Source organism: Colius striatus, chromosome 1 (genome assembly GCF_028858725.1).
Source record: "Colius striatus isolate bColStr4 chromosome 1, bColStr4.1.hap1, whole genome shotgun sequence".
NCBI classification, from domain to species: Eukaryota; Metazoa; Chordata; class Aves; order Coliiformes; family Coliidae; genus Colius; species Colius striatus.
In genome coordinates this window covers 138,279,551-138,296,814 of record NC_084759.1, presented here as the reverse complement: position 1 = coordinate 138,296,814, position 17,264 = coordinate 138,279,551, and the positions used below count along the sequence as shown (strand labels likewise).

General features: G+C 35.3%; 1 protein-coding gene across 7 annotated transcripts in view; it reads left to right on the top strand.

Annotated features, from left to right (window-relative positions):
• The window catches only part of PLEKHA5 (pleckstrin homology domain containing A5), a 166,699-nt gene that overhangs the window by 102,241 nt on the left and 47,194 nt on the right, over positions 1 to 17,264 (top strand). For all 7 annotated transcript variants that reach the window (XM_061988854.1, XM_061988853.1, XM_061988850.1 and 4 more), the window contains exons 6-9: positions 4,223 to 4,327; positions 6,946 to 7,018; positions 10,314 to 10,414; positions 11,317 to 11,432. In XM_061988854.1, the coding sequence (XP_061844838.1) occupies positions 4,223 to 4,327; positions 6,946 to 7,018; positions 10,314 to 10,414; positions 11,317 to 11,432 (395 nt within the window). The remainder of the gene's footprint in view (positions 1 to 4,222; positions 4,328 to 6,945; positions 7,019 to 10,313; positions 10,415 to 11,316; positions 11,433 to 17,264) is intronic.

Genomic DNA, 17,264 nt, shown 5'->3' with positions numbered 1-17,264 from the left:
CCTCGTAAGAGAGATGTTCCTGTCCCCTGTTCATCTTTGTAGACCTCCAGAAGTTCTCTGTCCCTCTTGAGCTGGAGAGCCCAGAACTGGACACAGGACTCCAGATGTGGACTTAACATGGCAGAGTAGAGGGAGAGGATAACCTCCCTTGACCTGCTAGCCACAGTCTTCTTAATTCACTCCAGGACGCCATTGGCCTTTTTTGCCACAAGGGCAAATTGCTGGCTCATGGTTAGTTTGCAGCCCACCAACACTCCCAGGTCTCTCTCCGCAGAGCTGCTCTCCAGCAGGTCAATCCCCAGCCTGTACTGGTGCATGGGGTTGTTCCTCCCCAGATGCAGGACTCTGCACTTGACCTTGTTGAACCTCATGAGGTTCCTCTCTGCCTAACTCTGAAGCTGGTCAAGATTGTGCTTAAATGATGAATGGAAGAAAAGTTTGTGGTACAACTAAAGTTTCAGATAGTTAAGGAGTATAGAAATAAGATCTCCATTTCATTAATGTTAATTGATCCCAAATAGATATGAAACTTGGAAAAAAATCTATTTTGTGTCAGAAAGACTCACTGAAGTCTAATGCTGCCACTATCTAGAGGTTAGTATGAGGTGAGGCAAAAGTCAGTCACTCCCCTTTAAAAGTCTTATTTCTAGTACTCCTTTCCCACTGTGTATATGATGCTTGCTGAATAACACACTACAACTCCCTTATGTGGTGCTTCTTCCCTATTGGCTTGAAGTATATTTCTAAACTTGAAGCTACTAGCACAGATCTCAGACTGTGGAAAAAGATCTACATAAGCTTGAGATTGCTACAGAAGTGTATACTTCCACCCCTCCCTTTAAATTTAAGAAATTGTTTTTGTAATTGTCTTTTTTTTTTTTTCCCTACTGTTAAAATCACTACCTAGAGAAACATGACTATGTGTCCTGAAATATATTCAGAGAATCAGCTTTTTAATGTGCAAAAGTCAGTCATATTACCGATCACCCTGCACACTTCATCTTCTCTGCTCTTTATTGCTGTCCTGATTATCACTAGAATAATGCTAACAATTTTCTCACAGTAAGTGAAATGGAGTGTTAGCTCAGGACAGCTGCTGCAGAGCTCCTTGTGTCTCCATTACAGCTAGAGTCTATGACATTGTTTATAAATGTTCATCAGTTTGTTTATAGATATTTCATACAGTGCTTGAGCCAGTCCAGCTTTAAATGGCTAGTTTAGGTATAACCGTACAGGTCTTCTCAGAATGCAGGATAGCTAAACGTTTTGAAGTAGGCACCATATTAGCAAACAGCATAGTAAACAGGAGCAATGTGTATTGGTGCTCAGGACCAAACATCTCTATTGTGTTTTCATGACTTATATTCAAGCCAGTCCAGTAATGCTTCTTGTGCATCTTACATTTTAGTCTTATGTAAGCTACATCTAATTTGTTCTGCTATGCAAACCAAAGCACAGTAAGGATAAATAACTGGGACATTTGCAACCTCCTGGTCCAAGCTAAAATGCTGAAGCAGAAACCCACTCAGCTGATATAAAACTGCAACATTGGAAGGACTCTGAAATGGCCTACAAAATGCAGAAGGCAGCATCATATTGGTTTGTGGTTTGCGAGATAATGTGAGCCTTTAAGACTGGAAACATATTTTTAAACAGAACTTGAAAGTAACAAAGATGTAGCTTTCCATTTTTTGGGTAAACATGCAGAAAATTCCCTTACCAGCAAGATTCTTAGTCCATGTTTTTCAAATATAGATACAGTAAGTTTACTGTTAATTATTTTTGTGCTAGTTCTGAAACTGGGGAAGGAGTCTCACATAAATTCTGTGTCCTCTACCAGCTAAGGAGAGAGAAGAGCTTATATATACACATACAATATTTCAATATCCTAAAATATTCTTTGTCTCAAAGCTCAGAATTTCTTGTGAGCAGTTCTTCTCTTTATGCAGTGTGTGGTAAAATAACCACAAGTCATCTAAAGTTTTCTGTGTTATCTAAAATTGGAAAGCACTTGTGATGCTCTGTTTAATTAATGGTAGTTTGTATTCACAATTGGCAAGATGTAACCCATTAAAACTTTGCTATAATCTCAGTGAAACCGAAGTCAATATCATTTGTTATCAGACCTACATAAGAGATACATAAATTACCTGACTTTGTAAGTAGACTTGACATTAGTACTACTTTTGGTTGTGTTTTGAGAAACATCTTTAATGTGTTAGCCATTTTACAAGCATAGAAAGTCCAGAACACTCTTGAGAGGTTTAGAACCTTTTATACCTAGTACTAGGATGGATATGAGTGTTATAAATTGTTTCTGATCAAAGTCTTGGCACAGCTGTTGTGTGACATACCAATATAGTACCCATACAGGCTAACTGAGATAGACATAGTTAACTTTGCAATGTGCTCTGGATTGTTGTAGATTCTCTGTATATTCCTTTTTTAAAAGCTGGATGTCCTAATTCTTTTTGCATCTTATAAACTTTTGTCCATTTTGCATTGGTAGAATTTTTCAGATGAAAATATGAAAGATTTGTACTTTCATTTTTAATTAGATTTTCAATTGCTTTCTCTAACATATTGCAAACAGAGTTGAGTCAAATTTCTGTATCTCCAAGGGAAATTAAAAGCACTCTGTTTATATATTCCCTCTTGATTCTTTCAAAAAAGAAATACAGAACAACCTTGTTTCATTGTGTTGTAGATTTAAGACAAACACGTGTAGATTTTTTGGTAGGGTTTTTTGGCTAAGCTGTGTTGTATTCTTCAGTTAATGGCATTGTTGACAAAAGCTGCATATCATTTTGAATTGCAGTCTTCAGTTTATGATTTTTAACCTCCTCTGGAATTCTCTGAAGCATATATAACACTCAGCTCAGTTCTATGATGCATGTTGAGAGAATTTCTGTAGAGAAATGTCATACCCCAAGTTACACCAAAAACAGTGTTTGTTCAGCCTTCCTCCTTCAGGAACTTTGCATAATCTATGATTAGTCTTAGCAGTAGAGCTGTGGAAAATGAAACATAGGATTAAATTGTCTAAGTTGTACATTCGGAGCAGAGAGATGAACAGTTTTTAAAAGTTATTTGAACTTCTTTTGCAGAGTGGGATACTGTAACACATCACATGGTCTCTAAGGCACTAATTTTTACAGAATTTAAAACACAAGTAAACGTTCAGTTTGTTTAGCTACAGTACAACTTTCTAAATGTAGGCTGAAAAGAATGAAGTGTGAATTGGTGAAGTGCTGCATGTTTCTTTATACCTTTTCTGGTTTATCTTGGTTACTCAAGCAGAAGAAGGATAAAATCTAAAATGGGCTATTTGTCCTACTTGTCTTAATCATCTATAATCGTTGTGTAGTGATGCATGTGAAGGTATATGCTTGCAAGTATAAACAGCAGCAGATATAAGCTCTGGAGTTTCAAGGAAAAAGACTTAAAGTAGGCCTTAGTGCAAGCAAGCAAAGGAATGAATATTCAATCCAGCCAAGAGATCATAAAGCAAAAGGACAAGAAAGAATTAGAAAAGTTAATATGTGCTAGGAAAGGGAGAATTATATCTTGTTGAAATCTGGACAGGTTTTCATGTACTGGGCCAGTGTTGGAAGCACAGGAAAGATTAGAATTTTTTTGCCCAAATGATGTGATTTTTCATACTCATAGAATCATAGAATGGTAGGAGTTAGAAGGGCCCTTCAGACCAGTCCAACCACCCTGTCAAAGCAGGTCCACCTAGATCAGGTCACATGGGAACATGTCCAGGCGGGTTTTGAAGACCTCCAGAGAAGGAGACTCCACAACCTCCCTGGGCAGCCTGTGCCAGGGCTCCCTCACCTGAACAGTGAAATAGTTTTTTCTTTTGCTTAAGTCAAACTAATACTTCTGTTAATTTTACTTCTCTTTATACAGCTTGGTAGGCTTTCTATCTACCATATAAGGTCAGATATGTATGTGATTGTTTCTTTCTTGTTTAAAGAAACGTATATAAGTACTTGTCTTGGAATTTGTATTTAAATTTTCTGCAGAGGAAAACGAAATAAATGCTCAAGTCAGCAAAACTATCATAATAATTATTTATCTTAGAAAAAGAGTACAGTTTGCATTCTACAGTCTCTCAGAGGAATATGTGTAAGAAAAAGACCTTAAAGAAAATGTGTTTTGATTTTTTAACAGATATTGATGTTGTGTTTACTTTAACCTATTCAATTCAATTTAGACATCACGATCTTCAAAGAAGGTTCATAATTTTGGAAAGAGGTCAAACTCAATAAAGAGAAATCCTAATGCACCAGTTGTCAGACGTGGCTGGCTCTACAAACAGGTACTCTTCCCCACCTCTTTTTTTTTATCAGGAACTGACACATGGTATTTTAATTAATTAGCTACTTATTCTGATACAATTGAGTAAGGGTATTAGACAAGTACAGAACATCGAAATATATACATACCCTTCACTAAAATACATAAAGGGCTTGAAAAATCTAGGCAGATGTTGGTAGTAAACAGCTAAATGAATTTCAGGTATGCTGAGATGATGGTCCAAGGATGTATGGCCAAATATATTCATTTTTTAAATTCTGAATTTTCATTTGTTAGGCAATATTAAAGAAAAAAAACATTCTTACTATCAAATTGGAAATCAAGCAACTTTTTCACATATGTAAAGACAGAGTAATGCCTGTTTTCTTAGGTATGACCGTTGTTAAAATAGATATCATTTTAGGTTTCCCAACTGAATGTAAACTGATCTGAAGTATTTGCTTTTTAGTATTTATTGACAACGTATTTAACCTGCTCTAGGTTTCCTGTTCTGCAGTACTAGACCACTTGCATTTTCTTACTCTACATACCCATTGTCTCTCTCTAGCATGTCCATGTTTTGCTTCTATCAGTGAACCCAGCACTGAACCCAGCATTCCAGGTAGACCTCAGCATTGCCAAGTAGAGAGGAAGCACATCCTCCCTTCATCCACTGGCAACACTGCTAATGCAGTCCAGGATCCTGTTGGCCACCTTTGCCTTAAGGGTGCATTGCTGGCTCATGGTCGGCTTGTTGTCCATCTGGTGTATCAGCCACTTCTCATTGTTTGTATTATCTGCAGGCTTCCTCAGGGTGCACTCTGTCCCACCCCATCTCTTTGGGCTTGTAGTTCAACCAAGTTTCAATCCACTTCACTGCCAAAATGCGTACCAGTAAACAGGGTTTCTGTGTAAAATTACTTGTAATGTGTGATTGGTTTTTGTAACAAAAGAGTTTTCTCTGTGTTTCCGTGTTGAGGTAGTAATTAAAAGCCAGTTTAGTCGAGAGTTTTATCAACAGATACTGTCTTGAGAAATTTATAGCAGAAGCTTGTGTGGGTTTCTTTTTGATAATAACTTTCTTAACATGTTTATGTAATCACAAGGAGCAGCAAGTTATGTTTGACTCTGAGTGTGCAGTATCATAGCATGTAAAGCTAGTGTTCTGTCATTTCTCTACTAAGCCTAGAGTAAACTCTGTTTTAGGAAGGTGTTACTGTGAGCACACCGCTACTATAGTATAACACTGTCATAATCAAGAGGAAACAATAACTAGTAAATTAATTGATACAGAAAAGACAGACTTTAAGCTAGGAAAGAATTTAAAATACGAAAACCACGTCATCATTTAGCTTGCCTCTCAGCTTGTCTGAAGAAGGCTGAAAGAGAATTTTTAGCATTTCTTATGCTGGCAGAATTTTACATGTGGTCTTAGAAAAACCTGTTGGTGTTTTTGAGTGATGGAATAAATGGTATGTTGCATATGGCCTCTTCAGAAAATCTGAGGGTTTGTGATAATTCTTTATGCTGAAGAAGTTTGAGTATTTTCATATTATACAGTTGATTTTTATGGCCAGTGTCCTTTGGGCCAGGGGTCCAACATTCTAATCCTCCTAGTGACCTACTCAGTGAGGTGAGGAAGGCAGTCTCTCCTGCTTGTGTCTGCCTTTGGAGCTGTGAAATAGAAACTGACTACTATGGACAGAGCTTCCAGATGACATTAGTGTTTTTTTAAACCACTATGAGGTCCTCAGAAAGAAGGTGTTATAAAATTTTTACTTATTCTATTTATGAAAATGTTTGTGGGAAATGATTTTTTAAAATTTTTTCTGAATATGTCCTAGCTAAGCTTTCTTTACCCTTTCTTCTCCCTCATTCAGCTCATTTTCCCCACCCCAAAAAGAATGGAACTTAAAATCTGAGACTGATATTTATTCTGAATTTTCTCAAAAAAACCCAAAAAAACAAAACCAAACCCCACACCATCCCACAGTTTTTCATTATAAAATCACTCTTCTTGGTGATCACAAAACCTGTTTACAACAAGAATATTGATAATTCACATGTACTTTTCTTCTTGGAACAGATTAACATATTTATTAAATCCGATTTTGCTAGGAGGCACTCACTGCAATGCTCTGGCTTATTTACACTGTGGTAGCAGTAGCAATCTTTCATTCTGAGTTGTGCATAAAAGAAAATTAAATTACTTTAGGAATAAACTTTATTTGGTAAAGAAATTTCTTCTAAATATTCGGTAGTAGAAACCGAAGTTCAGCAGAGGGTTTCTTCAGTAAACAAAGGAGGATACATTCCAAGTATTACTTTTCTCTTTCCTTTTAAAAAAACCTCTGCTTTTTGTTGTTGTTATTTTTGTTGTTAGCTGTAGATTTTTGTCTCTATCGTGCTAAAAAATGAGCTCTTGTTTATTCTTGAGTCATGTTAACTTGATGGTTCCTGGGTTATGATCTTTGTTTGCAGGGTCAAATCTGTGATGAGAAGTCAAAGATACTGAAAATGTCTTAGTCAAGAAAATTAACTACTAGCACATTGGCACAGTTCTGTAGTCCCTAGTTTACTTTATGAACTATTACTATGAACAGTCTCAAAGTTCTTACTTGATCACTTTTATTAATACAGGACAGTACTGGAATGAAATTGTGGAAGAAACGGTGGTTTGTACTCTCAGATCTGTGCCTCTTCTATTACAGAGGTAAGTTCCACTTAGGAGAGCTTCATTTGCTAGTTTTACTGAAAACAGATAAATGCTGACAGACCACTCAAATATAAGAAGGAAGGTGTTGCTTAATGGAATAAAGTAGTTGTATAGCTGTCAATATCCAGGCCTGCTACTTTTATCTTTTTTTTTTCTTTTCTTAATTACCGATATCACATAATTGCTTCCTGCCTGCCTGTCGGGTATGCTCAAAGGGCAAACACATTCACAATCACCTCTTTTATTAAATTCTTTATTGTAGATTTCTCACAGTTTCTATTGCTAGGAACTAAATACACCAGGTTAAATCTGATATTTCATGCAAATTAAGTAACTGAAATGGGGATCGGAAAGGGAAACTGAAACTGCCTTTGGAATGATAAAGAGGATATATATGCCTTTTGGGAATCTAATCAGTGTTCATGAATACTTATCAAGTGAAATATTGTCCAAGTCCATATGAGCAGAAGTCTCTGCTGTATTTCAAACAAAGAAATCTGCTAGTACCCTTATGTAGCTACATCAGATGTATTTTATGTGGGAAAAATTAGCTGCTTATAATTCTAGTCTGGAGATATGTATGTTAGAAAATTGATTCCTCCACCATTACAGATTATTAACTGTAATGCTCCCGAGGGGATAAACAAATGGGATTTGTGCATATGGAAACGTATTCAATCCTGAAATAAAGCATACAACCATAATGGTTTAAAGGAGGCTAAGAGCAAAGAATATTGTAAAGTATTGCAAAATAGAGGAAAACAGTTAAGGCCAACTGCAGATGAAGGGTAAGAAAGGGTTTCGGTTCAGCATGAGACTTCAGAATTAGTAGAAATGGTGTTGATGCTCGACATGCTGAAGGCAGTGACTGATGAATTTAAAGGGCTGTTCTGTTAAACTGCACCATGCTTCTAATCCAATCAAGACAAATCAGGTCATGAAACATAAAAGCTCTGAAACTGTTTTGCTTGACGAATTCTGAATTATTGAAATATAATCATTAGGCTTTGTTTCTTTACCCCAAGAAGTATCCCTAGTTGGATAAACCACTGATGAGTCAAAATTAGGCTATAATTTCAGTTATGGAAGCATCGGTTGTGATTCAGTTAAACTGCATTTGGTTAAGTGGATATTATATACTCTGTGCTTTGTTACATGGTTTTCTTATTTTAAACAAGTCTTCAGACTCTTGTCTTCCAAGGGTTCTAAAGAAAGTGCTGCTTTGTAGCTGCCTTAAGAATAGATTAGATTAATTTAAAGCACTGTACATGAGGTATTTCAAAATAAAAAAGCAGTTAGTAGCAACAAACAAAATAAATCCAACAGCTCTATAATCTTATTTTTTCATTTCTAGATGTTAGTCTGACAAATAAGTTGAAATACAAGCAGAACAGTCTAAATTGTTTCATGGAGGGATAAAAGACTACCTGCTTTCCTATTGGAAGGTTCTTGTTGCAACAAATAAAAGATCTTAGAGCTAGACAGAAGATCTCTGTTTTCCTCCTGTATTATTCATAAACAGCATAGAAGTAAAGATAGATATGGGGCAATGTAATGTGTAGATAAAAACTAATCTGATTGGAAACAGATTTTTTAAATCTAGAAATGGAATGTAGCAATATGTATTTAACAAAGACCAAAGTCCTCCAGACATGGCAGCTGTTCAGTGGAACAAAAATGCTTAATGCTTTTATATGGCACTAGTGGGTGTGACTTAGTAGTAAGTCAAAGTATAATCTGGTAGTAGGGAATTTTTCCCCAAAGCAGTGGTCCAAATAAAGTAAACCCGAACATTTGCCATGCATTCTGGGACAGGGAGAAAAAGGCATATTTTTATTTTGTATGTATGTGTGTGTGGCTAGCAAGGAGTAAATATGTGACAGAAGAAGGTGGGATGGTTTCAGGCATACTTATCGGTATAGTTGACTACCTTAAAGTAAATCCACTCCATTCATTTATTCTCTACCTTTTAATCAGAATAATTTTATGCCGAGTTCTCCAATTAAATAGCTACCCAAGGAAACGTAATTTTTACATCTAATGTCATGTAATGTTCAAATGGCTGGGCGGAGATTGCTTATATGAATAACTTAAATGAAAGTTGAGGCTTTTCAGAATTTAGTGAATAAAAGAGAACTAGAAGATTTTTAAATCCACCCATAAGAGTTAGTCCTTTTGTACTGTTTACATGTATTTTAATTGTAATAGTATTAATTTTTGCTTGCTTGAATATTTGGAATGTCTAAAGTTTTGATCTTAATTTCTTAGATAAATAGTCAGTTGTTGTGGGCATGTTCAACTAAGAGAAATGTGGAAGACAGTCTCCTAAGATACTGGTTGTAAATAGAAGTTCTGTATCTGAAACACAATTAGGATTGACTTTGTGAATTGCATCCAATTATTCCTTTATTAAAGTATAATTGGATTTAAAAGCTGGTTGTGTATTCCAATTAAAATATCAATGTATTATTATAATGTATTGTTCTAAAATTTTATGTGTAAACAAGGTTCTGGAAAAAAGATGGCTTGTTTTGGGGAAGAATGTGTTTTTTACAAATTATCTGAAACATATGCCTTCTTACAAATAGGATATAATTGAGCGTGAACTCATCATGGGAATTATAAAAACTTGTAGCTTAATATGCCTGATATCAGAAGAAGAATGTGTAAATTTTCTCAAAGGCCTACATTTTAAAATACTTCTGCTCCCATAGGTATTTGCAGTTTTTACTGAGCAGGCAATAGATAGCAGGTATTCTTGTCACTGAATTACAGGCTTGAGGTCCACCGGTTTTACATTTTTCAAGTCGTATGCATGTAAGCACTGATCTTTAGAAAGTCTGAGTGTGGCTTTTTGTGTTGTTTTCTGTAAGGCAGATTGCATAAGAGAGCTCATGTGCTTAAACTTTTACAGAACTAGCATACTCAGGAGAGATTTTTATGCTTGTACATCTTGGGTCAAATTCTTAGGTAGCCATTTTCAGATGGCCTAGATTTCGTAGTGCTTAGCAAGTTTTCAGGAGTGCACACTCATGCGATACACATTCCGTGGCATGTGTTGTCAGAGGGGCTGCACAGTTGCTATGGTGGACTGCAGACTTCTGAGATGGTATATGGGTACCTATGTGACAAATCAGTCTGCCTTTCTGATTCGCTCATGTACTTTCTTCTGAGGTAAAATTTTGTTAGCAGTCTTATGTTTTTAAATAGAGAGTTTCCCTGAGTAGTTTCAATACTGAGTATTACACGTCGCAGCACTTTGCTTCTCTAATCAAAGACTATGTGTTCGCAGATGAGAAAGAAGAAGGAATACTAGGTAGCATACTTCTACCTAGTTTTCAGATATCTATGCTTTCTGCCGAGGACCATATTAACCGCAAATATGCCTTTAAGGTAAGAGAATCAATTTTTCAGTTTAATTTTATGTCTGAAAGTACAATAGCCTAGTGATTAGAATTAATTGTACTGAATTCTTATGCAAAACAGGATTGACAACTCTGAGACTGATTTTTGCATAATACAATAGTAGAGGATTCAAGTATATAGTCTGATGTAAATGTAATTATTGGAATGCAAAAAATAGATTAATATCACTTATTATTAGACTTTTAATTCGTGAGTCTCAAATACTTTTAGAATTGTAGACTGTAGACTGCATCTACAGCTAGACTTAGCACACCAATAAAGTTCTGTAGTAATTTAGAAACAAATATCTTTACATATAAATAAAAATAAGGTTTTATTATCACTTAAATCACACTATTATGTGAATCATTGTTAGAAGTGTTTCACAGATACTCTTTTAAATCAAAACATAAAACACTCTACTAATGTTTTCTCTTGACTTGTTTTTTGTTGTTTTATGAGCTCCTATTGGCTCTTCTTTTGGCTTCCTAAGCAACACTTCATTTATTTACTATGGTAAGTACAAATTAAAACTTACTGTATCCTTTCAATGCAAAAATCTATTCCAAAACCTCATTTATAGTAATTATATTAATTTGCATTAATGAATAGTCAAGATAGGTTTTCATAGACTGTGGAAATTTAAGGGCTTTCATTGAGCATATTAATGAAGAAGCAGCTATGATTGAAAATTATAGGCAATTGTTTTGAAAACATGAGCACAGTGACAGGAAAACACTGAAGTACTACTTCTGATATTTTTTTCTGATATTATTTGCAGAAATCTTAGAATGGAAAACATTAGAGTGAGTATACAGTAACATTATTTGCTTCTTTTCTTTTACAGAGTCCTATGTTTTTATTGCAATGACCATATCATTTCCAATCAGGCAGCTCATCCAAACATGAGGACCTATTATTTCTGCACAGATACAGGGAAGGAAATGGAGTTGTGGATGAAAGCCATGACAGATGCAGCACTTGTGCAGACAGAGCCTGTGAAAAGGTAACGTGGATTGACAGTACAGTGGCACAGCATATTTCCTTCTCATATTTAATTTGGTTTATTTTAATGAAAGGGTATACTTTAAAATAGAATTTAATTTGGCTGAAGTCATTTGTCCTTATATTGAAGATGCCTTACTAATTTAACGCTGTTGGATAAAATTTTGAAGTAGTAAAAATAATCTTAGTTCTGATCTGAAAAATGGATGTGAGTGTAACGAGTTATAAGAAAATAGCTTGACAAATTCCTTTAGCTGATGTCATCAGAAGAAGTGCAGTGACAAATACTACATGCAGACATGTTTAACTTCCCCTGCCCTTCTGATTGAATAAGAATAGCAGCTCAAATGGTGCTAGTCTTTGGCTTAAAACTGATGTAAGTCTCAAATTCATAACCATAGTTTTTGGCTAAATTAAACAGTTGTACCTGTGAGCAACCTGTGAGGAGCCATTCTTGTTCATCATTAAGCTGCCATGAAATGTATACTTGCCTGATCTGAAGCCGTATGCTTTGTGTGTCCATGTGTTGCCAATGAAAAGCAAGTTACCACTGGAAGCCTCGTGTTCTCAGAAACTGAATATTGTCTGCTACTGACTGTTGAATAAGAATTATTTTCTCAATAAATGATATCCCTTGGGTTGGCTCCATGGCATCTTTAATGGAAACCTTATCAACTGAAACTTTTAAAAGCTCCTCGTTATTGATGGCACGGAAGTTATTGCTGATGGCTGCTGTCACTTGATCTATTCTACACAGTTAGTTCCTGCTACACCAGAGCTAAATGAATGGTAGTAAATTTAAATTAAAAATATAGTAAAAAAATTACATAGACATAGATACCAAAGAAGGAAAAGGCAGGATTTTTGCAGAAGAGTAAGCACATTCCACTTGTAAAAATACAAGCAGTCTTTTGAAATTTTGCATTTCTAGTGCAAGTTATTCCTTTTAACTTGTTCTTGACATTTCTATATCCCATGTTCCATTATGGTACTACCAGAAGCATAAAATGGAACGCAGAATGATTAGACACTTTTGATATTAAATGTTTTAATGTTTTGTGAACTTCTCAGTCAAACACAAACTTACACCAATCTACAGGATATTCAGAAGGATAACAGTAAACTAGAAATACTTCTCAGCTTGTGACTGTGCAACTTTTTGGTGAATATTCTTAAAGAAAACGTTGGCATTTTAGCTTTCATCTCTAAGGTCCTTTAAATATATTGATAATATGTGAAGTATTTCATTCTCTGCATTGACCAGTGCAGTGAAATAGCTTAACAGAAAAAATACGTTGTTCTCTGTAGGTTGAAAAAATAACACATGTGCTTCAGGCTCTCAGGAGTCCTGTGTATTTTTCCCCAAATTACTGAAGAGATTTCAACTTCCGGAGAAGAGGAGTGGTAGATCCAATTACCACAATGAAATTTGATCTGGTTATGTATGATTTCATATTATATATGAAGATGTTATATTCTCTGTGTCCTGTAACACTTATGTTTGGGAATGTTAGATATTATGGGAAAGGCGTGAGGAAAATGAGATTGAGCATAAGCAAGTAGATACTTCATTGAATTTTCACTTTTTACTTTCTCTGTTCAAGACTTTCAAGAGATTGCCTTTAAAAGAACAAACTTATCTCAACAAAATAAAATATCTCATTTAGCTTAGTAAATAGTAAAGTGAAAAATCAGATTTGGTTCACATTGTAGGTGTACTGCAGATAGCTACAGTAACTTCTAGATGGATAAATGATTAAACCAAGTCAGATCCACTTAAGTTCAAACAAAAATCATACAGTAATTGTATAACCATTTTGTGAGGGGAATAATACTGAAGTAGGTAATTCTGAATCTTTTTTTGACCCCGTGAAATCTTTTGGTATTTGCAGTGCTGTGAAGATTGAACATTTGGAGGAGGCATCTTTGTAGTAGAAAAAAAATGAATGTGAAAGAAGTTTATCCATTGGACAGAGCCTCCTTAATAAGTGTTGACTTCATAGTTTCTCTTGCAGTAGTCAATGCTCTGTAGAAGATATTTAGTAAACTTAATGTTACATTTGTCTATAATAATTATTACTTGTGACATTTCTTTTAACATAAAAAGCAATATAAAATGGTGATGTAAATATCCACTCTTTTGTGCAGTTTGTTAATACAGCTGTACAGTCATGTTTGCTGCCTCGGACATGTGGTAAGTTCAGCCTGGCACCCGGCTCAGCTTTGCAAGCTGGTTTTTCTTCTGGGTTGCAATGCCATGGCTGCTCTAACAAGACAAATGTGTAGTGTACTGTTGTGAAGGGTGTTCCTGCCTCCTAAAATGCTTGGCTATTCATTCCTACCCCCTTCTTTCAGCTGCAGTGCCTGTTCCAGCACTGATATCTACTTATTTCAGGTGTTTGACAGTGTATAGGAAATGGCAAGGATTCCCAATACAGCTGATTTTATCTAAAACTTTTCATCCAACTATAGGTGCTCCTGCAATCTGCCTTCCACTAATTGCTTTGTGTGCTTATCTTACACCTTAGTGAATCAGTGTAACACTCTAAATGCGTAGAAGCACACTTGGCAACAAAATCAGTGGTTTTCTGTTTGGATATTACAGAGCAGGCTTGCAACAGCCAAAACAAATCAGAAAAGCAATAAGGGATTTGTGTAACATCATCACAGGACAAACCAGAAGTACATGTGACCTCTTTGAAAAGTCTATTAGTAGTCTTGAAGTAATTACGTGAGAGAAAGTACATTTCAAGACCAGTGAAGTCTCAAAGACTTCATTTCTGTTAGCTATAAGGAAGAAAATCCTTCAGACATCTGGTTTCTAAGAATCCATCTTTTAACTATCGAGCTAGTTCTTAAAATGAACCATCTAGCAGGATATGATCTTATCCAGAAGAAATACTATTTCTTCCATGTAAAAATCTGTTAAATATTAAGTATTGTATTACCTCATCTCTAAGTAACCTAAAGTTTGGCTTGAACATTCAAATTCAGTCAAATTCAGCCAGTACTTTTGTTTCTCAATTCTGTTTTTTCTAGAGGTTCTAACATTGTATCGAGTGCAGTTTTCTACTGGACTAGAAACTTATGATACAATAGCTACAGTTACTAAGAATTTACTTCCTTAAATATTTATGGCAGCTGACGCTGAGCTAACTTAAGTACTCATTAATATAAATTGCCCAAGGATAAGTCAGAGTTTTTATGGTATACTTCTTTATATCTAGAAATCAAGGTACTTCACTGCTTATTATATTCTAAAAATCCAAACCCAACAATGTGTTAATTTGAAGGTTTCAGCTTTAAATAATTTTAGAGCTAGCCGTATTTTTTCTGAGGATGTGAGTTCCCTGAAGAGAAAAAAGATAAAAGGAATATTTAAAACACAACATTTGGGGGGCGTTACCTGGTTTTCCTTAGGGTATTCTTATTTTCCACATGTAGTTAGCCACATAATACAGAATGAGATACTGAGAAAATAAAAATGTAACCTTTGATTTTAGAAGTGATCTGCAGTCATAGCAGAAAAACTCCCTTCTGATGTATAACTGAGGGGAAGGACAAATATTATTTGGTCCTATTGACTTTAATTAATCCTTTCTAAACCTTTTTAGTTTAATTTTACCTAGATAGTAAAATCAAATTTGAGAATGTACCAAGAGACCTATCAAAATAATTAAACACTAAGACTTTAGTCAGTGAGGAACTATTTAAGTGTATGACTCAAAATATGATCTCAAACAACTTCTCTTGGATTAAAAAAACATCTTATTGCATTTCGTATCACTGCAGACCATGGTTAAGTTCTGTAAGTACTGGTTGCTTGTGTTTGTAAATGAAGGTATCCACCAACATACCAATTCATAATTTTTACTCTAATTTTTTTCTCTACTCTCCCATGCTTAAGAGCATTGTTTTTCTATCATCTTACTGTCAATTGTGTGTTCTAGAGCCTTTGTTTCTTCTGAGTGATGCAGCATGTACCAAGAAAATACTTTTTTTTTTTTCTCCTCATACTATAGTTACTTTTCCTGAACAGCAAAAGCTAAGGCTGCCAAAAAAGCACTTGTTAGCATAGTGACATCCACAGTGGAGATTTACTGATTTCACTGTTCAGAAAAGATGGCTTTCTTCTTTTCAAGTGCATCTGCTTGGCTTTGTGAAATCAATCCTTATATCTATCTGAAACTTAATTACATGCCCCTCATCCAATGCTTGGAGCATTAGTTGTTTTAATAAAACAGTAGAAAACAGTATTTTTCCTGTATCGCTATTCCATGCATATTATTCCAATTTGGTTGTAGAAATCTATATATTTTAATATATGCTGAAAGATGTGTTCAGCACACCCTCTCTTCATCTTCTCCATATCCTGATCTCATGCAGGTCTTGTTGAATGTGTTTCTGGGAGCTAGATATAAATATAGAACCAAATGTAAATGTGGATTTCCTACATTTACCTGTTAGTTTCTCATAATTCCTTCTGATTTAGATTCTTTGCTGTGAAAAAAAAAATCACTTGTTCACACTGAGTTGACTGATTTTATGCACAAAATTAAAGGAGAGGACAGAAGTCTGTTTGAACGTCAGTCATTCAGCCTCTACACCATCACAAAAAATGTAAAATAGAAACAATTGACTCTACTGTGCATAACCATAGCAACGAGTGATACAGCATAGATATTGGATGGAAACAGAATTCTGTGATTTTGGGGGTTTGATGGTTGGTTTTGGTCTTTTAAATAAGAAAGACAATGGAAAGTAGTATGATAGCGTGAGTTAAACACTTTGCCAAGTCTAATGAGTGCCCTTAGAGATGGCACTCTCCCCCTGCATCACAGGTTTTCCATCTGTAAAATGGCAACTGCATCTCTGCTGTAAAGCATCTTGAGAAAGATTGATTTAAAGTGCTATATAAGGGGGTAAGTGCTACCATTAAGGCATATTACATATATTAATGCTTATGTTTAGCATTATTTGTAAGGTAGTCCTTTGTAAACTCTTTGGGTCTGGCTGAAAATTTATATTTTAGCACTTTTTTTTTTCTTGGTAATTGTGGGAAGTGGAGTTTTTAATTCACTTTCCTCTTTGTGGAATTCCTTTAGTTTGTCGTAGGGCACTGGGTAGTAAGGTTTTGAGAGGAGAGGTGGGAGAAGTGATCCATTTTTTTCCATAACCTTGAGAAGGAACCTGGGCAGAAATGTTTGGTCTTGGGAACAGTTTAAAGTCTTGGGAGGAAGATAAAACACAGAGAAAATATGACACTTTTAAATTGCAGTGTGAGATTAGCATAGTGTTTCTTTGATGATACTTGGAAATTACAGAAAAGATTATACAGGTATTGCAGTTCCACCATGTACCCTCCCCCACACAAGTCTACATTAAAAGCTCTTTTTTTCTCTAAAAGTTGTGGTTGGTAGAAATACTACCCTCTTCTTTCTGCTAGCAGAAGACACCAGATGTATCTAAGTTGCGTTTAGTAATGAAGTATGAGAGAAAAAACACTGTGTTTAAAAAGAATGCTGATGCAGATAGCTAAAGAGATGTTAGTGTTAGATGATTGGCATGAATGTTTTCATTTGCAATATGTTTGACGTGTATATGCTTTCACATCAACAGCTCAGGAATAATTACTGAACAAAAAGGACTATTTTGAGCTACTTGTAATACTAAAGTGAATTTTGGATGACTTCTGTAACATCCTGAAGTATGAGCAGAGACTGGGATCATCATAACTGTCAGGAAGAAGCGTAGGGGAAAAAAAAGGCACATGCCTTGTTTTCATGCAAAGTGTGCAATCATTTCATTCCAACTCACCTGTCACATGCAGAGG